The sequence below is a fragment of the Phoxinus phoxinus genome (genome assembly GCF_949152265.1).
Source record: "Phoxinus phoxinus genome assembly, chromosome: 8".
Taxonomy (NCBI): Eukaryota; Metazoa; Chordata; class Actinopteri; order Cypriniformes; family Leuciscidae; genus Phoxinus; species Phoxinus phoxinus.
This window is the reverse complement of record NC_136883.1, coordinates 34,518,316-34,540,808: the sequence shown is the minus strand read 5'-3', so window position 1 is coordinate 34,540,808 and position 22,493 is coordinate 34,518,316. Positions and strand designations below refer to the sequence as shown.

Below are 22,493 nucleotides of genomic sequence, written 5' to 3'. Positions count from 1 at the left end.
CATATTAAACCCTACACCTGATGTAGGCTGTAGAAGTTTTCAAACAGCTGAATAACTTGATTCATGTTTTTCAAGGCTATAGCACATCAACTCTGATACAAGCGAATAAAGTAGTTTGAACTCAATTTCAAACAGTTCAAAATTAGATGTTTTGTTTCTGTTGTTTGGCAAATTATCATATTAGAATCATTTCTAAAGGATCATGTGATACTGAAGACTGAAGTAATGGGTACATAGTAAGCACATCAACGACTTTCATGTGTATATATATATATATAGAGAGAGAGAGAGAGAGAGAGAGAGAGAGAGAGAGAGAGAGAGAGAGAGAGAGAGAGAGAGAGAGAGAGAGAGAGAGAGAGAGAGAGAGAGAGAGAGAGAGAGAGAGAGAGAGATGGTAGTAATGGCAAAACATCTCATCCATCAGAACTGTTTGTTTTAATGAGCAGCCCACTCTACAGGAGGAAGAGAAGGGCATGATGGGTAATTAGTGTGAGTATTTAATTAGGTTGTAGGCTTAGATTGCTCCGAGTTCAATTAAATGCTTTGCATTGTTGACCTTTACAGCTTAAATTGACTTAAGCCACAACATCTCACAAAACGGTGGAGCCTAATAGAAGATGAATGATTTAGTTAGGACCAGCATATGTTGGCAGGCTACCTCATGAATATTAATGCAGGTTTGCTCTTTAAGATTAAACACCTTGAAATAGTTTGACGTCGTCAAGCCGTGTGCATGTTATAGATCAATTAGCTGCAGGAGATGTTTCGTCAATGTAGTTTCAATTCGAGTACAGCATAGTATATCCGAGTGCATATTTCAGATTGTGGCCTACTGCCAGTAATGACACTCACTCAATATAAGAAGCAAAATCAATTTCTACTACATTTCATTGCACTCTATTATACTTTTTTTTTAAATAATCCAACATAGCTCAGCTATATTAAAGTGGTTATTAGTAAGAGTTATGTGCTGTGGTTAAAGATCTGCTAGAACAAAGTGTAACTAACATCTCCAACTGCAGTTCATATTGTAATCTACTTCAAGTAGTGTATTTACAAGTCCAGTCCAGAGGGAATGTCCAAGCAAAAAGCGTACTAACTAAATGAAAAATAACTTTTTCTAGAGTACAAATGTGACGAGGTGAAAGATAATAGGTGAATAATTGTGTTTTTATGCACTGTGTGGGAGGCAGCGAGAAACTTTACTGCAAAGCCCCACAGCTGTTCACTGTAAAATCTGTCCTCGCAATGACTTTACGGCTGGCCCGCCGCCACACTTTTATATCTGTGTGCACGGATTCGCACAAAGTTAAAGTTTGTCTTTAACCAGGTGGGGAAGATACTGTTGCCATGAAAACTTCCTCCATCCTTTAGGAGTAGCTCGCCTCCAAATGAACCTAATGAATCATCTCTCACTGTCCCGATACAGAAGAAAAGATGCTACTCATTGGTGTCATGTTTGGAAATGTTGTCAACATATCTGCAGGGTGAAGCTGTAAGTTTGCGTCACCGCACACACAATGCATAATACTGCATCACTGTACTTATCTCCAAATGTCAGATAAGATTTAGAAACCAGGCTGTTTCGGTTGGCTGTAGTTTCTATCTTAAGATACACCGTCTGCATAGTATCCAAATGCATTTTTTTTTCTGTGTGTTTGTATGTGTGTGTTTGGCTTTTGGCAACCAGGAATCGGCATGAATCCACTGGCACTGCGTGTCTCTCAGCTGGCCCAGATTCTTCAGCTTCCTTTTCTCCTCTGATGATGGCTGTTGTTGTTCCTGAAAATACTGTTTTACCTCCTCATAACTCAACACGTAAAGAGCCAACCCAATAGAGATGTCTGTGCGCGAGTACTTCCAGAGTGAGTTTGAATAGAAGTATTGATGGAGCTATTTAAATTCACTTTGAAGTTGCTGATGGGCTCTATTTCCTACACCTTTTCCCTGACTCGAGTGGGTTAGATGCTATGAAGAGGGGAAAATTGGCTTTCTGAGCTGTAATTAGCCTATCAGAATGCCTTTCTCGAATTCATCCAAGCCCCATATAAGCGTTAATGGAGGCTGAAGGCAAGAAAATGGTTGGGGTTTCCAAGATCGGAGTAGAATGGCACATGTTGGAGCGTCAAATAATGACATTGCGCCTCATTTTTTGCGTTGTTTTGCAGTATTTTTGAGTTACAGTGTGGCAGAACAGAAGGTTGTTTTTGGATCCAAAGACTGGAGGTAATATGTAAATCCAAAATTAATGTCTCATTCCCGGTGCTGAATGAAGCACTTGACTTTGAAAAGTTTGTAACAAGTCAGCCTCGATTCGAAGCAAATGTAATCAGGCGTATTCTGCGTCTCCGCAAGGCTTTTTCAGAGAGGCTGATATAAATCAGGTTTTGATCACGGCTCATTTTTATTTATAAGATCTTGTAGAGGCAAGTTTTTCAAGGGAAGACAACATCATATTTTTGGAAGCCACAGTGTAGCTACAGGTAAATTGGCTCTTCGCACAGATTTGTCACTATCGGCCTCATTTTCCTGTGAAGCGATCTGAGAGAGAGAGAGAGAGCACGTAGTCCGTCAGGGAGTTGTCCAGCTCAAACATTCACGAGGAACCTCTCTTTCTTTCTGGGATACACTTGGCATGCTTTCCCTTAGAAGTTTTAATGATAATTGGCAAGGTAGCAAATGGCCTGAAATCATAATTTGCAGGTGGACGTTTCCACTGGCAGTGTTTTACCACCTCAGACTCGATGAAAAGATGCTGTTGCCTCATTAAGATTGTGCCTGTATTTTTACACGGACATAAATGTGTCAAAAAAACAACATAGGAGGACAAAAGCCTTGATTAATTGAATAATCTTTAAAGAACAGCTTTAATTTCCAAGACAAACCTGTCATGTCAAGGCAAAAAAAAAAAAAAAAGAAGAAGCTGCTGCCATCAAGACTCAACTCACCTTCTAGTCTCCAAGTCTCTTTATATCTTCCAGTCAAGTCTTTACATAAAAAAGAATAGAAACTTTAGCAGGGAAAAGTGGTGGGCAGCGAGAGGAAGGACGGAGATCAAAGGTCCAAAGGTCTTTGAAAAAGCTAAGAACCAAAGCTTTGAAGTTATTATGATGTGCTGCTCACGTACAGGATACACCAATGAGGACTTTCCCTTGATCCCGTGGGATCTAGGCTATTGACCTCGCACTTTAACGGTGTATCGGGGCCTTTCTTGAAGCACCAGAGGTGTTAATTAAACGGACGCAGGAAACGCACGGCTGTTTTACTCCACAAATAACCATTTATTCTTCACACATTTAGCGAAAATCACGGTTTATTGTAAAGGACACAAGAAGGTAGAGAAACACAGAGATGTAGCAGTAGATTAAGTACTCGGTGCATGGCACATCATTCTTAGGGAGACGACTCACTGTGAGTCGAGTTTTTCTCTTTAATTCTGGCACCAAAAGCTCCGAAATATTCAACAGTGATAGTTGGCCAGCCAACTTGAGCCTCGTAATATGGAGTAAGAGGAGTAAATTAATCTTTGCTACAACACGAGACAAACCGTACCTTCACGTTAAACAGTTCTTTTCGTCATTTCAGCTGAACTGGGATTGATTCGGGTTTCTGTTAGGGCTGCACAATTAATCGGAATAAAAACGAAAACGCAATATGGCTTAGTATGACTATCGAATTGCAAAGGCAGCGATTGAATTAAATAAGTGCATGCACTGCGTGTTTCAGTGAGTTCTTTTACACGCGAGCAGCTTATGATCTGGTGTTTTCAGCTCGATTAACAGTAAATGCTGCGCCACACAAACTCATCTCAGCATGTGCTCGGAGTTTGGGTCGCTTATTACGTGCATTTCAAAAAATGCAACGCACCAAACTTGAGAATTGTTGGGAAACTGGCTGAGAAGTGAGAAGTGCTTATGTTGTCAAAAAAAATTAAATAATTTTAAGGGCTCTCTGTGGTTTCTTGACAAAATAAAATCTGGTTTAACGTTTGAAAATGAAAAAATTAAGCATAAAATATTATTATTGTCATTTTACAGTTGTACTGTAAAATAAAAATCACATTTTATCACAATTTATCAGAAAAATCACAATTCAGTTTTCCCCCCCTGCAAATCGTGCAGCCCTATTTTGCATTCAGGACATACAGTATTCAATAGTTCAATATTTTCAGAAGCTGCTTTGACAAAAGTTTGAATTTGACCTCATGTGTAAATTTACAGAACTCAAATGACCCCCAGCGTGACCTTTAACACTGAAATTCTGGTCTGCGGTGCCAGAAATAGTCTTTAATTACAAACAGCACAAATCAAAGAACATTGTGTCCTCACTTCAGAAGAGAGAGAGAAAAAAAAGAATCAAAATAGATTGTGAAAAAAAAAAGAATAACAGTTATTAAAAACCACCAGTACCATCGTAACCTTGTAAAATCAATATCTAAAACTCTATAATGCATGCCATACTATGTGGTTGTTTTTAATTTTTTTTTTTTTATATAAGAAAGTTCAAAATCGAATGTTGGGAATTTCTTTTTCTACATTAGCAGTGTTAGACTGAGTATTTTGTGTTTGTGTCTTTCGATGTTTGTGTTTGCCTACAGTGTGTGTGTGCTTATAAGCTCAGTGATGAAGAGGGGCTTAAACTGATATGACATCATTTTTTACCATGCAGAAAATCTGCCAAGTCTTCCACTGTCCTTTCAGTTGTGTTTGTCCATTTGTGTCTTTTTTAGGTCTCCGTCTGTTTTCCCGCTTTCCTCTGCTGTCCTTTCTTGAGCTTGTCCGATCTGCTCTGGGGTCTTGGACTAGAGAACAGAGACGAGAAGAGAACACATGCATATGGTCGTGAGGTCTGGCACAAACAGAGCAGGTGATTAGACATTTACACAATCCTCTCCGTTCCCCGTCGCGTCAGACTGACCGATAATTTGACAAAAACTGTCAGTGCCCCGCACTAACACTTCTTAGCACTGGAGCAAATAGTTATCTGTGAAACTGTGTGTACGTCTATGCTTACTGCGTCTTGACAGCTCACTTATATAACATGAGGAACAAGGAGGCTCAGAGACACATTTGAATGTATTATGCGAATTTTGGCAAATTTACATTGGAGTCAAAAGGTCTGAGACGGAATTGAAAATCTGAAATTAAAAAAAATTATTTAAATTAGAATATTATGGTGACCGGGAGGGGACATGTTCGGTTCACTTAGTTTTGTCGTGGGCACAACATATAAACTTGTGGGAACGTGATAATATGTTGTTGCCACAAGATATGAATTCGTGGGAACGTCATATTGGGTCGTGGGAACGTGATAATAAATCGTGGCCTCGAGATAATTTGTTGAGGGAACAATATATTTTTCTCGTGGCCACGACTTCATATTTTGACAGAACGAGTTATGTTGAGTACCACAATACTGTAAACAGCAGTCGGAGATGGAGATGACTGATGAAATACTAACATTTTACTTTGAATTAAGAATGTGTAAGGGTTAATGCCCGACGAGGTGTCCATTGTCAGGTATTAATGGACGACTGACAATGGACACCTCGAAGGGCATTAACCCGCTTATACCATGTTCACTTGCCAAATAACACATTTTTAAAACATTAGTTTTTATTTTAATTTGTTTTACAATCGAAATCTAACGGTTTTAGAACTCCTTTACTAGGTGTCCTACATCACCTTTTAATGGACACCCTGCAGCCAATCAGAATCGAGTATTCACCCAGACCATGGTATAACAAGATATAGTGCGTCTCTGGCATTAAGACATGGTTACTTTAGAAGTGAAAGACACTGAAGCGCATTCTTAAGTTGAATGGGCTTTTTCGTCGGAAATTTGCTGGCTTGAATGAAATACTCGGATTCATCATTGACCAGTTGAACGGTCCCGGACGTCTCCACGGATACCGCTGGATGCATACAAAATGCCTGGAAAATGGGCGTGCACGAAAAGAAGATGTTCGAATAATTTTAAAAGAGCTTGAACTTGTACCGGTGTGGTCCCCCTCAACATAACCCGTGGCCACGAGAAATTGATGTCGTTCTCTAAAAATATGAAGTCGTGGCCATGAGATTAGAAAAATATATTGTTCCCTCAACATATGATCTCAAGGCCACGATTTTACATCGCATGTCCATGACATAATGATGTCGTTACCTCAACAAAATGATCACATATCTTGTGGGAACAACATATCACGTTACCACGAGTTTACAGTAAATGTTGTGGCCACGACAAAACTAAGTGAACCGAGCATGTCCCCTCCCGGTCACCGTAGAAAATAGTATAATATAATAAGTTTAGTTTCATTCTAAACAAAGACACATGATGATGTATAGTAAAGCGTTTCAGATTCTGCACATTTTCTATTCTAATATATTTTCAAATGCAATTTATTCCTTAGAATTTTCAGCATCATTACTCCAGTCTTCAGTGTCACATGATCCTCCAGAAATAATGTTATGCTGATTTGATGCTCAACTAACATTTTGCATATTTCTTATATTATCAATGTTGAAAACATTTGTGCTATTTAATTTCTTTTGTGAAAAACATGATAAAAAAAAAATCAGGATTTTTTGATAGCTAGAAAGTCAAAAGAACAGCATTTATTTAAAACTGAAATCATTACAAAGGTTTTTACTCTCTCTCTCTCTCTCTTGATCAATTGAATGTGTCCTTGCTGAATAAACACATTCATTAATTTAGTTTTAAATGAATACTACATTAATTCATTCAGTATTCATTTATTTAAAAAATAAAAAGTTTTAAACGATACTGTAATTTGTAATGAAGAAATGCCAGTAATATATGTCAATTAATAAAATTACAATAAAATAACTTTTGGACTCTGGACTCTGAACAAAACAGAGAGTTTACCCCCTAAAAATGAAAATAATACTTGTTTTTTTGCGGAACACAAAAGAAGACATTTTGAATTCCAATTATGGTTTGCTTTCATATGAGAAAAAACTATTGAAAAAATCTTCAAATTCATTTTCTTTTGATCAAGTTCCACAGATGAAGCAAAGTGAGTAACTGATGACAGATTTTTTATTTTCTCTCTCTTTAATTCTTTCAATAGGGCACATCAGAACACTCACTCGACTGTGTCCAAATGTCTTTTTCATCTCGGATGAACTCTCGGTCTGATTGGAACATTCTGCTCCCACCTGAAGGTACAAAGAGAGAGGCAGAAAAGAACATATTCATTTAAAAAGCAAACAAACCTCTAACAACCGAGCACAGAGTGGAGGAGATGGAAAGCTTGGTTGAAAAAAGAGAGAAAGATTCTGAGGCCACAATGGAGCAGAGATACTGTATATATAATTGTTTGCTGTGTACATTTTCCACAAAAGCCCTGAGCTATGAGATTATACAATGTTGCATAGAAAAAAAGATGAATCATGTTGCTCAAGGGATGGAGTATTTTCAGGAAATGTTTTATATGCTTGTCTATAGGAGCTCTGAAACAAGCTGGAAATATGTTTCTGGATCAACACATTAAATAGAAGAGTGCAAGACTACAAGAGACAGTGTTTAACTGGAAAATACACCCTCATTTTTTTTATTCTGACAGGACAAACAACAGGGAGGCTAAGTTAATGGAAGTGCTGTAGAATGGTGTCAGCCAAAAGAACAACTTTATATCGGCAGTAAAGATTAACAATCTAAAACTCACTGTCTACAGAAGGTCTGCTTCAAGTGCTGTGTCCTCAAAATTACTGAGGTTGAAACGAGTAGCAAATATCAGTGTTGACACGTGCCTCTGGACCACTGATGCCCACGATTTTCAATGGAAAGTCGCTAGATAACGTCATATGCTAATTAGCACTTTCACGACATCATTACGTCACATTTGCATTCGGCCTAATGTCAGCGCTTTACATTAGTTTGCAAGTCTCTTATGCTCATCAAGGCTGCATCTGATCTAAACTAGGCTACATTGCAAACAGTAATATTGTTAAATATTTTTTTCTAATTTAAAATAAATGTTTTGTATTCGAATATATTTTTGTGATGGCAAAGCTGAATTATTATCTTAAGGTCCTTGCACACTGAGGGCCCTATCTTGCACCCAGCGCAATTGACTTTGAACACCGACGCATGTATCATTCCTATTTTGCACCCGCGCACAGCGGACTTTTCCCTCCACAGACGCACGTCGGTAAATTAGGAAATGAACTTGCGCTCGCGGGGGCGGTTCAGCGCAAAGAGGAGGCGTGTTCCGGCGCAAAACTGCCCTGGTGCTATTTTCCAGTTTTAGAAAGCAATTGCGCCATTAACCAGGAAAAAAACAGTCTAAAGACAGTGGCGCGTTGCGCTTTAGTAATATGGTATTTTAAGGGCGCGTGCTTGGCCATAATGTTAACGCGCATCCACTTTGATTCTCTAATATAAACAGATGCAGCAGTTTTCATTTTTGAAAATCATACATTATAACAAGGAAAAATATTAACACACGAGGGAAATCATTGTTGTGTCCGTGAAGATGTGAAAAAGATCTATCTAGATAAAAAAATAAAAAAATCTAGATTAGGCTACACATTTAGCCTACTACCCAAATTATATGCCTGTTTAACCGAAGATAATTTGGGTGGGTTTCTCCCATCATCCCCAATGTCACTTCTCTGTGTTTTACGGCCCTGACGAGAACGTCGGTTTCCTCGGCTGTGAATCGCTCCTGCGTGCGCCGGCAAATCCGCCGTTATAATAGCAATCCGCCATGGAACAAGCGCGTCTGCTCTTAAAGGGAATGTGAGAGGACGCTCTGATTGGTTTATTTCACGTTACGCCCAAACCACACCTATGAATAATGAAGCTACTTCAGACCAACCCCTTTTAGATTTGCGTCGGGCGCAACAGTCATTTATCCGCCGGGAAAATAGCAACAGCGCCGGGATCCGCCCACAAAGTTACTTGCGCTTTGCACTTTGACACTTGCGTTTCAGATCGTTAAAATAGGGCCCTGAGTCCGAAATTTACGTATGCGTTTTTTCGTATTCATGATTCGGTGGCTCTGAATTGTCAAAACACAGTTCAAAATGTTTGCTACGGATGCGAAAAACGCAGAAAATTGAACCCGATCCGACTTTTTTTAATGACGGACGAAAGTTTCGGAGGCAGTGTGTAAGCGAGATTGACATAACTTGAGGTCGTATTTATTTTGTAACGTGCGAAAACTTCGGATGCGAATTTCGGACTCAGTGTGCAAGGGCCTTTAAACGATGATCTGCTCAAGACACATTACTTATTATCAATGATGAAAACAGTTGTACTGCTTAGTAGTATTATTTTTAACAGATACATTTTCATGATTTTTTGAAGTAAAGTAATTAAACTTTTAAATTTATTTGAAAAATAAATCTTTTGTAACATTATACATGTCTTTAATGTAAAATTTGATCAATTTAATTAATAAAAGTAATAATTTCTTGCAAAAGATACAAAAAAGCTTACTGACCCCTTTGAACTGGAGTCCAAAATATGAGAAACGTTTAAAACTGGGATTTGCATTTTTTTTTTTTTTTTTACTTACTGATAAATCTATAGATTCTGCATTATTTATAGGTTAATAAATTAAGTTAAATGTGACATTGGTCATGTGACTCTGTACAGACAGTCAGTTGTTGTTCTTCCATTGAAGTTCAAGATGCTCTTTGATAATTTCAAATCATGCTGGAGAACATAAGGCAAAAGAAAAACAAACCACATACTAAAACATTATTTATAATAAAAAATAAAAAAACCTAATTTGTGGTTTTGTCTTAACGCACACTACTCTATGATAAATGACTCGGTCTTTAGTATGAGTGAAAATTCAGCAGCATTCATAACGGATGCGATGCCGCTGGTGAGAAAGTCAGAGTAATGTGTTGCATCTCCGTCGTCACACTGCTGTCATCAGGACCATCCGCAGAGTGAAATCTGCTTCGGGAACATCTTCATTAGACACTCTTCATGGCACGTCATCTACAGATGATGACACCTTCTCCCTGGGATCCTGTGTCTCTCTCTCTCTCTCTCTCTCTCTCTCTCTCTCTCTGTCTATGTTTCCCGTCTCTTCTTCACGTGGCTATCTTCCCCTCACACACACACATGTTCAGCTAACACACAGCCACTTACTCAATCACACACACACACACACAATCCTGTCATTATAGTTGATAAGCGCATGTCAGCAGTCAGTGAGATGTGGCGTACAGTACTGTTCTCTGCCATGCTGATATCTGTGAAGCGCCGTCTCAAACCTTACAGAATACAGGATCCCACATCATGTGTCAACAATGACGACCAGAGATCAAGTACGGATAATGGCTTCAAAAAGAATAATGAATAATTCTGCTGAATAATATTAGGCGGAGGCTTACGCATTACGTTTGCTGGATAACAGGTGAGCACGATATTATACATAATTCTCTAAAATCACAACACAATAATGAGTGTGTGAAGTGAACGAGTGTACAGTATGAATGAAATGAGTACAAATTAAATAGCAGCTTTGCTGTTGCCTCTCTGTCTGTATCTCAGAAATCAGAGCTTGGAAAGAGTAAATACACTAAAACACTATATCATATCACGTTCTACTATGTATATTTACATGCTTTAAAGTTTAAACCTTGTACGATATGATACACTAATGAATAGAATAAGCACAGCAAGATCTCTGAGCGTCTCTCAGAAACCAAACTGACTGTCAAGAGGAGCCTAATAATCAACTAGGATACATAAACATATATCAAGTAGTAGAAAATGTATATTTAAATGTTTTAAACTTTGTATGATATGAAAGGCTATAATTTGTTCAGATTTGCATGTGTATGCATAGTAAAAGTGTTTAGTTTCTTCTATTTTCTTCCTCCTCAACTTCGATGTTCTCTAATCAGGTATTTATAGAGTCAGACTCCTCTTATTTAAGGTTGTCCTGACATTACTCTGTACAGTTCCTCTGGACTATATATACATCTCGGGTCGCCTGAAGCACCACCTCAAAGCATTGCCTATACGGGTAATTGTATTTACGGGTGATCATATTTAGTATGATAAAAAATATATTATTTTATCAGTTACACAAGGCATATATGTTCAGTGATAACAAAGAAAACAGCAGAGACGTAACAGTCTTCTCAAGTAATTGTATGAACTTCCGGGTAAAGCCCCGCCCACTTCAGTTTTGTCCGAATACAGATATTAATAATTTTACAACTTGTTACAGGTATTGCCGTAACGGCACACCCCTAATGCTTTTATGAATGAGTGTGATTCACAAAATGGGATTGTAATCTGTACATTTTTTTTTTAAATACCTCCGAAGATCTATGACATGCACTCTGAAAACAATTACAAAGATAGAGTATAATAATTTTGAGGTCATTTTTAGCTATCTTGGAGGCAATATAATAGAAAAATCAGGGTAAATCCCAAGGCATAGTTATTTTTTATGCATTTTGTATGACTACTGTATATGTACGGTGCTTGTGATGAAATTTCATCATCAGCCATATTTTTCTAAACGTGTGTTCTCTGCATGCTCAGCTGGCACATGCACCTTGAATTTCGTTTGTGCTGATTGGTTGGTCCAAAAACTGGCAAACACTGACCCATGCTTTTTTTTTGACAGTCAAAAAAAAGAAGGATGATACAGGAAAAAAACCTGAAAAAAAACCTCAACTACATTAGACAGCTGCGCCGACGAGCATTTGTGTGGGGGATTAAGAAAAAATAAGTATAGTTGCATGATATTGGGGGAAAAACTGCCATTGTGATATTTAGTTTTTCTGTGATATGCATTGCCATATGAAAAACAATTTCACCAGATGACTTGAATAGGCTCTATTTGCAAATAATTAATAATTCTAGAATGATTAGTGTGATTTTATAGTGGATTGAATCTGCACAGAAAACACATTACAAACATAAATAAATAAAACAGAATAAAGATAGGCTACACATGAAACAAATAGTGGTTTATGTTTTTTCAAGGTCTAACACTATTCAGGTACGGAAATTTAATAATCAAATGTAAAGTAACTGTATAAATAAAATATAATTAATCTTGGTTAAAGCTATGAGCTTTTCTCTTTGCATTTTGTCCTTTGATTAACATCATGACAGACGGAAGCAGTAAAATTAGGCTGTGATCACTTCAAGACCGGATGCACGGATCCAATATAATGATGCGCATCTGCTTTCTTTCTCAATTGTTTACGTTCACGTGAGCCATAAGCGACTGTTTACGAGGATGCTCACAAAGACGGGCATTTTGACATAATTTTGCGTGTATGAGTCCCACAAATAGATGCCGAAGAGAAGGGAGTTTTGTTGTTCTCATGCGGTTCAGTGTGTGCGCACAGAAAACAGCGCGCGAGTTTCAAACTATGTTAACTGTGTTTACAATGTTGTTGTTTTTTTAATTAGCGGGTGCTTGTGTTTCATCTGCCATGCATGTAGCCAATCAGCGTGCACTTACATCACTGGTAGTTTCTATTGTGATGCGTTAGACCCTACTCTAAAGTAGGAGCTAATTTAGCCCCCCCAAAAGGCGGGGTCCCACGCCATAAAGCGGGTGCTTCCACCAGAAAATGATTGTGATTTTAACGGTAAAAGACTGTAAAAATGCTACAGTGAAAAACTGTTAATTGGTTAACAGAAAGTTTCCTTACTATGTACGGTAAATACAGAGGCGGACAGAGTACACAGCTTCATTACTTGAGTAAAAGTACAGATACCCCTTGCTAAATTTTACTCAAGTACAAGTAAAAGTACTACAGTCAGATGTCTACTTAAGTAAAAGTACTGAAGTACTTGTTTTTAAAAGTACTTAAGTATCAAGAGTACAAGAGTACATTTTCTAAAAATTGCATTACTACTGCCACAATGCTTACATTTATGTACAGAAACGTCCTACATGGAGTTATGAAAAATGTTAATACCTTGGATAATGTAAAAGGAATTGAAAGTAAAATCAAGTAATTTTCATCTTTTTACCAAGTTGCTTTATTTAACATTTCGCACTTGCCCACAAGGCAATAGCACAATAGCAACGCTCTGACATACCTCTGCTGCTAGAGTTTTAATGGATGTCTTGCACCCACATTTGAACTAACAATTGTGTGTACATGTGAGTTTCTCTGTTTTTTCATCAATCAAATCAATAAACCTAAACCAGCAAAGAAGGAAATATAGCAATGTTCTGACACACCTCTGAACCACATCTCTGGAAGGTGATTGCTGATAGGCTGTCCCAATCAGTGACGCCTGCACAATCCAGTCACGTTTGAGAGGGAAACAACAAACTGAGGGTTTCCGAGATTGTTTTTTATTTTCCTTTTTTTTTTTTTTTTTTTTTTTTTTTTTTTAGAAGTAGTAACGGGTACTCAGTACTCACGGTTATGGATAGCAATGTAGTGGAGTAGAGTACAATATTTGCCTCTCAAATGTACTTGAGTAAAGTCATGAGTACTCCCCAAAAAGTACAGATCCCTCAAAATTGTACTTAAGTACTGTACTCAAGTAAATGTACTCCGTTACTGTCCGGCTCTGGGTAAATAACTGTGATCGATCTAATGGTACATTTAATGTAATTTTACTGTAAAATACCATTAAATTTACAGTTTTTGAAAGTGAAAAACAAAGTTAAATCACCCACAAAGCAACCACAGCTGCCAGGATTTTACCGTAAATTTAACGGATTTCTTTATACGGTGTTATATAAAACGTTCCTCCGGTGCGAAAGCCCCTTAGACTGGCCCAAAACGGTATTGGCTCACCAATGGCGTGATTTTGAGGCGGGTCTATCTGTTTAGCTGACCAATGGAAGACAGGGGCGTGTTTAAAAAACCTGTTTGAAAACAATCATTATTATTAGTTCCATTTTGTGCAGTAAAGGGACAGAAATGACACACTTCACCCGTAACTGAACGGAGCAGCGATATTTTCTCATGGATTCAACAGCGGCGGTTCAATATACCATTGATCCGGAGAAAACTGCTGAGCGAGGCCTCAAAGCTTATTCTCGAACGAAATTGAATGCAAAGTTGTAAATGATCCTAAATGGCTAAGGGATACACTGAGATGCAATGAACATAAGTCGTCCCATTTAGTCCAAAGGGTAAGGAAGTGGCCATTAGAGTATAAGGGGCACTAAAGATTTACCTTCACCATCTGGCAGTCTTTCGGTCCTGTGCTCTCTCTCCTCATTACCGCACTGCTCAAAGGCAATTTACTTGTTGTTGTGATCCGGGGAACTTTCGGGATGTCCTTAAGGAAGGGAGCATAAAGAAACAGAATGTTATGTTATGAAAGACACAAAGGAATAGAGAGAGAAAGAAAAAGAGGAAAAACAGGAGAGTGCTGGGGTTAAATTCTCCAGACGGGTTATTATAAAGCACAGACAATTTTCCACTTAGGTTAATTTGAAGTCAGTTGTCAACTCTCTCTCTCTATCTCTCTATTGTGATCAACTACTCGACTGTTCTGTTCTTGTTCTCCATTCAGCAAATGCTTTTATCTAAAGAGACTTACAGTAAATGGCATCTGTTCCATTCCCAACATAAATATAAATGCATATATATATATATATACATAAATGGGGGGGGGGGGGGGGGGGGTACTGTTTATGTAAAATGTTTGTCAGTAATAATAGTATGCATATATAATGTGGCATTCTGAAGACAACTTTGCATCACAGGAATAAATGACATTTCAAAATGTATTCAAATATAAAAATGGTTATTTTAAATTCACAATATTAGCATTTTACTGCATTTCATCAAATAAATGCAGCCTGGGTGAGCAGAAGAGACTTCTTTCGACCCCAGACTTATGAATGGTAGTGTATCTTTAGAGAATTTTTATTTCATTGACATTGTGTATGTTTTGTCTGTAATAATATCAATAAACTATATAAAAAATGATCAAATAATGTGCATTATTGTTCCTCAGACACTCCAGCAGGTAAATGTGTCTCTGATTAGCGTATATGTGCGTCTCAAGGTAAATCAATGCGTGTAATTAGCGTAAAGGAAAGAAAAAAAAGCTCTGACTGGAGAGAAGCTTCTAGAAAAGCTTTCCACACATCATATCACTCATTTACTGAGCAAAGACAGATGCGATAAATGTTACTACAGTAACAAACTTCATCCAGTCTCTGAAGCGTCTCTCTGGAGAAGTAATGATATAACAATAATCAGCTTAGGGACTCTCTGCTCCTCAGAGTGAATGAAATGGAATATGACACACTTATTGCTTCTCCATTGCAAATCAGCATGATATCCGTAGAGGATTTTTTTTTTTTTTTTTGGTGAGTCAGTTTTGACCATGGTCATCTGGTATCGACTGGAGTTCTCATTATATACTAAAATGTCCAGATTTGAAAGGAAAATGTGCTTATACAACCAAATTACTATGTTTTGCACAGGTACACAGTAGGCTTTGAGTTTGCACATTTCACTTCAGGACATATCCATGAATCTTGTATCAAGCCCTCAGAATTCTTGTTTTTACATGAGAAATATTGTGGTGTATTTCAATTCGAAACAACTCTCATGAGAAGACCAACAGCATCAAGACAAGACGCCGTCGGGCGACTGCTGTAAAGAGTTATTAAAATGAGGCTTTCGTGTTGGAGTTACTTGTTCAAAACACCTGCTTTAATTAATCGGCTTGGCCTCCTTGGTTTAAGATGAGCTAATTAGCGGATGTTGGGTAGAAACACCTGCAGGGAAAGCAGGGGTAAAAATATTTTGGTTCTCGGTTTGTTCAGATTGTCAGTTAATTAACTGTGTTTAACTGTACATAGTGAATCAACAGAGTTGACACGATCCATTTCCATGATTTCCAGCATCATCACATTCAGTTCTGTTGTTGTCAGCTGCTGTTGGCTTGAGATCGAGAGATCAAAACTGTTGACCTCTTATAGCTATTGTCAATTTAATGCATTTAAAAACTAGCTTTTGTTTTGGGTTTACTTGAAATATAACTTATATATAGTCTTTAAAGATGATGTAATTACTGCACCACAACAGACACAGACCGGAATTTCTAAAATAGTTTTCAAACAGGTTTGCCAGACGCTTTACCTTTAAGTAATTTCCAGATAACATATTTAGTATGCCATACATACACACAAATACAGCAGCAGCAACAACCATCAGCAATCTGAGGTCTGTCTCGAGAGGCAGGTTAAGTGGCTTCTCAATTACGTTTCAGATTAGTTTGAGCGAACTCTGGCTTTGAAGGTAGATTTTTTTTTTTTTTTTTTTTACAATTTTCATTACCGTGGTAAAAAAAAATGCTGCATGACTAACCTGATCCGGGCAGGTTTTGTTCAGGAAAAGAGATTGTGGTAACACTTTATGATACGATTAGCATGTAGTTAGCAGTAGTTAGCATGATCTAATAATGAAAATGTTGTGCTGTTGTTGTAATGTATATAACAGGACAGTTTTGAGTGTCATCGTTTGTCTGGAGCTGCTGTGCTGCTGGAGCAACAACCTACTTGCTTTTATATACTTGTGTACTATATGTTCATTTTTTTGTTCTTCCTCGTTCATCATCTTCACTTTTTTTGGGGGGGAAGCATTATTTTGCTTTGCTTCAACTATGATAAAGAGACATCTACTCTCGCATTGTGTGTCCGTGCATTGCGGGGGCGGAGCAATGAAGGGAAGAGTGTGTTTGTTTGGGCTGGTTTCAAATATCAACAATGTTTCTCAGAAATCGCTTACTTACTTTTACAAGTAACCAATGTTACTATGCAGAAACACAACATTGGCATCTGTTTTCAGGCCTTCCTGCTTAGGTCTCTCCAGCGGGGGAAAGCTTTTCTAATATTAACGTGGTCCTAAAGCTCTTGCCTGATCATAACGCTTCTTTTTTCCAGTGATATTCCTCTAACTTTTTCTCTTTTGTAATGTCTCTCAGCCATCTCTCTTTCTACAGTCTTTCTTCAAATCTCTCATTAGCTTACTCTCTCTCCTCCCCCATAAAGAGTGGACACGCCCCCCTACTGCTGATTGGCTACAAGTGTGTTGTGCTGCTCTGTCCGATCCACTTTCAACAGCGTTTCTCAGAAATCACTCACTGCACCTTTAATGTGGATTTTAAGATTTACTAATACCCCAGTACAATCAAGTCTCTATTAATATTATTTAATGAATCAGAGCTTGCATGAACTAATAATGAACAGATGCATTATTACAAACAATTAATTAATAAATACTGTAACAGATGCATTGCTCATTGTTAGTTAGTGTTAGTTAATGCATCACCTAAAGTTAACTAATGGTACTTTATTGTAAAGTCCTAAACAGACTGTAAACAGATACCGGATACTGAACCAATCAGTAAATTATATAATTATCATTTGCTTTTAAAGCCATTTATTAAAATTGTATTATTGCATTTAGTGACCCGTGTATTTGTGATGAATAAAATGTTAATTAAATAAATATTTTCAAATGCTTAAATGAAAATAGGCTTGTATTGCAAATTAAGACATTTTGATAAATATATATTATATATATATATATATATATATATATATATATATATATATATATATATATAAAAAAAACACCTAAGCTTGTTTTTATGCTGTTTGTGGGTCTATACAAATGATAAACTTCTAAAATTAATTTGCATTAATACTTGCATAATGATATTTTGATCCAAACAATCTACTTCACATACACAGTATTTGCAAACAGGCAAATAGCACAAACACATAAATGCTGCATGCGACTAAAGCTACAGCACATGACATCTATCAACGGCTGTTAAACATGAAGAGACTATCATTTAAAACTGGCTGTTTGTTAAAACCACACGCTGATGAATCTTTCAGCAGCAGGGACCAGTGTGCGCTGGCTGACAGTATAGGTTTTGCACGGCTGTTTGGAAAGGATTAAGGCTCATTACGTTCCCAACAGTTGATGAATAGGGACTGTAATGAAATGCTGAATGGGACACTGCAAGGAGGACTAAATGTCTTCTCCTCATCCACTTAATTTGAGTGGAAGAAAGTGATTTTTGCTTGAGAGAAAACCATGGACAGATATTTTACAATTACATATTTAATATTAAGAGAACACATTTTGACTTTTAAGGGTTGAGATTTGTGTCCGGTTTCCAATGAAAGTCTCAAAGTAATACACTTCAGATAAAGATCCTAAGGAAATTAAACAAATATGACATTGTATGAGAAGATACTGCATCTTTTTTTTCCTTTCATGTCTTTAAGAGTGCTTAATAATAATGCATTTTGAATACCATGTTCAGTACCTAAAAATTTCCTTCATAAAAATAAGCTTTTTCCGAGAGAAAAAAAAGCTGAAGGCTAAAGCCTTGTTTTATGAGGTCTTTTGATGTTCTCTAATATGGTTCTGTGGAGACCTCTCACTTATGGACAAGAGTATTGGAGCGTAATCAAAAAGCACTGCTCTGTCCTCTGGGTTTAGTACATATAAGCATTGAGATTCTGAGCAACACTTCACACTGAGGCTGAGTGCTTTTGCGTCATCTAGGGGAAAAAATAGACGCAGATTCTCCCACACTGTCTGCTAAATAAATCAAGCACTGTTAATGTTTGTGTTCTCAGTAGGACTGTATGCACTGAAAAAGTTGTTATTTAACAGTTTGGATGACAGTATGTCTTTTGTGAATTATGACATTTAATCCTATGTTGCCTCAGAGTAACAAACCTCTTATCGTCAATTTAAAATCACACTTTGCTTATGAGATAACAATATTGTTAAAGGAATATAATGTGCTGATGTATATTTATATATGTCAAATGTCTTGCAAAGTTGGATAACACGCAAGTGCGCTACATTTTTACTTTAGAATGTTCATGTTTTCAGTGAATAACAATTTTCGCATTGGTCTTTTTCTTACACAAAGCTTTTATTTGGATTCAGAAGTTTTAAATCTAGCAAACTGCACGCATACTTTTATGGTACGTTTATGTCGTTTATGAAGCTTGATAGCTTCAGTGTCCATCCGTTCATTCAAGATATGAATTGCCCTTGTACGAGTTCTTGTATTTTGTGTTTATAACATAATACAGTTCTGTCATGACAACTCTCTGGAAATTGGCATGGTAATGGAGATTGGCATGGGAAGGGATGTGGCAATGTTAATGTATTTGGTCTTGGTGGAAGAGATCTGCTACGCTGCTGCAGAGCAAGAGCCGAGATCTGCTACTGCCAATACATTCATAGACACTGCTGTGAGCATGTTAGACTATTAATATAATGCTATTGCTCATGCAACATACACAAATTAACCACCGTAACAGATCTATACAGGTGGAGCTGGGGAAGGTGGAGGGTTTCTGAAAGCAATACTGCTAAAAGCAACACCCTGGTTTGAATATTGAGCAACCAGTCAGCTGTACTATGTAGATAATGATGTGATCGCTAAATAAGTCAAAGACTCATCAGCCTGCGCCATCTAGAGTTTCTTGCCAGAATTAGGTATAATACATAATACATACTACATGCATATAATACATAATACGAGCAAGAGTGCCATTTTCTCGAATATCAGCACGAATGCAAAATGTGATATTCATTTTATACAACAGTTCAAGAAACAATAATTTTATTATATGAATCGAGAAATTCGACACAACGTTGTTGATTTTGACTGTTTTTGCTGAACGAATCAGGTGAGTCAATTTAGTTTCACACATAATAGTATAATTTAATTTTCCACCAACATTTCATATTTCTTTCCTCAATGTTATATTTACAACATTAATCTCATAACATTATTTGGGCAATTGTAACTGCAGTGTAAATGGATTTTGATGAATGGTAAGATGGATTTTGTATACCGATTTAATTTAATTGGTATAACAGCCCTATTGTGTATAGTGTTAAATAGTGCCATTAATTAAAAGATGATCAACAACTTTTTGTATTAATAGTTATAAGAGTGTTGCCCTTTCTTCCACTTGAGCATCTCCCCCTCAAAATGTCTGCACAGCCCTGCTGTTTTCAACTAGAAAACGTAAGCGTTTTGGCCGTTCATTTTCACAACACCAGCGTTTTGAGGGCCTGAAAACTTTTGAAAACAGGTTTCAAAGTGCAAATTTTTGAAAACTATAGAGTCTCCATGTACTGTAAACGACAAAAACGCTAAATTTGCATTACATGTTCAGTCTACAGGCCTGGAGTGTTTCTTTACAAAGTGACATCGCCAACTACTGGCCTGACCAGAATACAGCGCTTTTAGTTGTCAAAGGAAAAACTTTTCCGTTTTTAGTACATTGTTGCCGAACTATTTTTAACCATCCCTTTAATATTTGATTGCATGTCTATGACATGAATAAACCAAAATAAAAAAGTCTGTCTTGGTCACACTACATCTGATGGTCATTTAAAATCTTGCGTTTTCATCACATCTGAGAATGGTTTTGGTGTCCGTACCTTTGCGTGCGGCTGCTGAAAGGTGACTCTGGAGTTGTTGAGCAGGGCTGAATACCTCAACAGGTTGGAGGGTGTTGCTGGGAATCTGTGTAAACTTCCTGTCTGGCTGTGTAGGACAGACGAGAAGCAGATATGTACGGTGTCCTTCAGGGCTTTCAGCTGTGACTCCTGCAACAGATTAAGTGAGACAACACACATGAGATTAATGGGCAAATGTTTATCACGCTGTCATCTTATCCTTTTGTCCTCAAACCATTTATCTGTTCATTTGCTCCTCGCTCTCTGCTGAAATTGCAAAATCCCTGGCCTAAAGAGATAATACAATTCATTCTCAAAGTTTACATTTTAGAAGATAGCAGAAGAGAAAAACCGGAAAGCTGAACTGGAATGACGAAGCGGATCGGCTCATGTCTCACCTTATCCAGCGCTGCCTTCTCCAGTTCATCTTTGGCTACTTTGAGTTTATTCTCCAAGTCCATCAGTTGCTGTCCCTGCACAGAAGATACATTTGATCCTCTTATCATCTTACCAAACTCACATAAGTCTTACTTCAAACTGCTTGTAAAAAGTTATCTAAATGAAAAATAACAACAAACACACTCTATAACTGAGAGAAAACCCATAAATCTAAAAAAGCTGTGTTCCATATTTGAAGTTGATATCTCAAAAATTAGCTTTCAGTAAAATTTAGTTTGAGTGCAGTATCAAACATTTCCACTAGATGAAATTTATTTATATTTGTGTGTGTTCACATAGCAAGTGCCAAAACATTTAACAAACAAGTTGTGGACCATTCCGATGAAGTAAAAAAAAAAAAAAAAAAAAAAAAAAAGACCCAAGAGCACCGGAGGGTTAAATTATATTTGATTCCTATATTGTGTTCAGAGACTTTGTGCATATAAAGTGTGCAAGATGAGCAAACTAACCAAAAAACCTGTTTTTTAGCTAGATATAAATGAACATTTCTAGCAGATTTAAAGATAAATCTTGCTAAAATAAAATGCAGTTCTTAGATATATTATACTTTTGGTTCTGTGAACTCCTTATTGAGCATGATGCTTTTATTCAGGCAGAACTACATAATGACCAGCCTTCAGTATGTCATTAGTTTAGTTTCATAAATATTGCTATGTGACTGTGACGGTGTGTGTGCAGTCAACAAGAGACTCATTGAGATCTAAATAGGTAACAGAGATTGCCCATCTGGGGTGATTAGCACACGTTATCTGGGCAATGAAATCTAACAAGCTTGGATATAAGAGATCATTTAGGTATTCATTCTTAACAGAATGGACTTAAATGTTTACTTTCTTAAATATGAGTAAGTCATCTAAAATTAACAAGCTCTGATTTTGCACTTTCACGAGTTTCAAGGTTCCTGAAATCATGAAAAAAAAAAAGATGAAGTCCTTTTGTTTGTTCTAAAAAGCCATTCGTTTTTGAATAGCTTTTCAGGAACGAGGTTAAACCTTTAGAAACTACTAAAGCCTTTTGTTTTGAGCATGAAACAAAATCAATGGAAGACACATCAGTCTAACGAAAAATAGCTCTGAGATAGGTTTTTTTTCTCCTCAGTGACCACACACACACACACACACACACACACACACACACACACACACACACACGCACACACACACGCACACACACGCACACACACACACACACACACACACACACACACACACACACACACACACTTAAATCAAGCATACTTATTCTGAATCAAGAAAACACATTTTTCTCAGGCACTCTCTACTTAAAATACGTCTGACAGAGGAGTCAACAGCTTTCAGGCACGTCGTTCAAAATAAAAGTCTTGCATCAGAAAAGCATTTAAAATTACATTTTCTTTGTTGTTGATGCGGCTGTTTCTTTGACTACACACTCCGACAACCACTTTGTTATATATACTGACAAATGTAGGATATTTGTTTTCAATCAATGTAATATAATCACAGTAGATTGTGGAATATCCTTAATTGCTTGTTAAGTAGCTGCCGATTTATTTAAAAAAGAAAACTGTATTCAAAATATAATTAAAACAAAGAACAA

At 37.2% G+C, this 22,493-nt stretch overlaps 1 protein-coding gene across 4 annotated transcripts in view; it reads right to left on the bottom strand.

The window, feature by feature from the left end:
• Positions 1-22,493, bottom strand: part of luzp2 (leucine zipper protein 2) — a 165,808-nt gene that overhangs the window by 8,260 nt on the left and 135,055 nt on the right. For 2 of the 4 annotated variants that reach the window (XM_079620440.1, XM_079620441.1), the window contains 5 exons: positions 20,855-20,929; positions 20,439-20,606; positions 14,161-14,265; positions 7,110-7,178; positions 2,838-4,801 (listed from right to left, as the gene is read on the bottom strand). In XM_079620440.1, coding sequence (XP_079476566.1) covers positions 4,697-4,801; positions 7,110-7,178; positions 14,161-14,265; positions 20,439-20,606; positions 20,855-20,929 — 522 coding nt within the window. In that variant the 3' untranslated portion in view covers positions 2,838-4,696. Of the gene's footprint in view, positions 1-2,837; positions 4,802-7,109; positions 7,179-14,160; positions 14,266-20,438; positions 20,607-20,854; positions 20,930-22,493 lie in introns of those variants that run through there. The other 2 variants (XM_079620439.1, XM_079620438.1) reach the window with 2 other exon arrangements.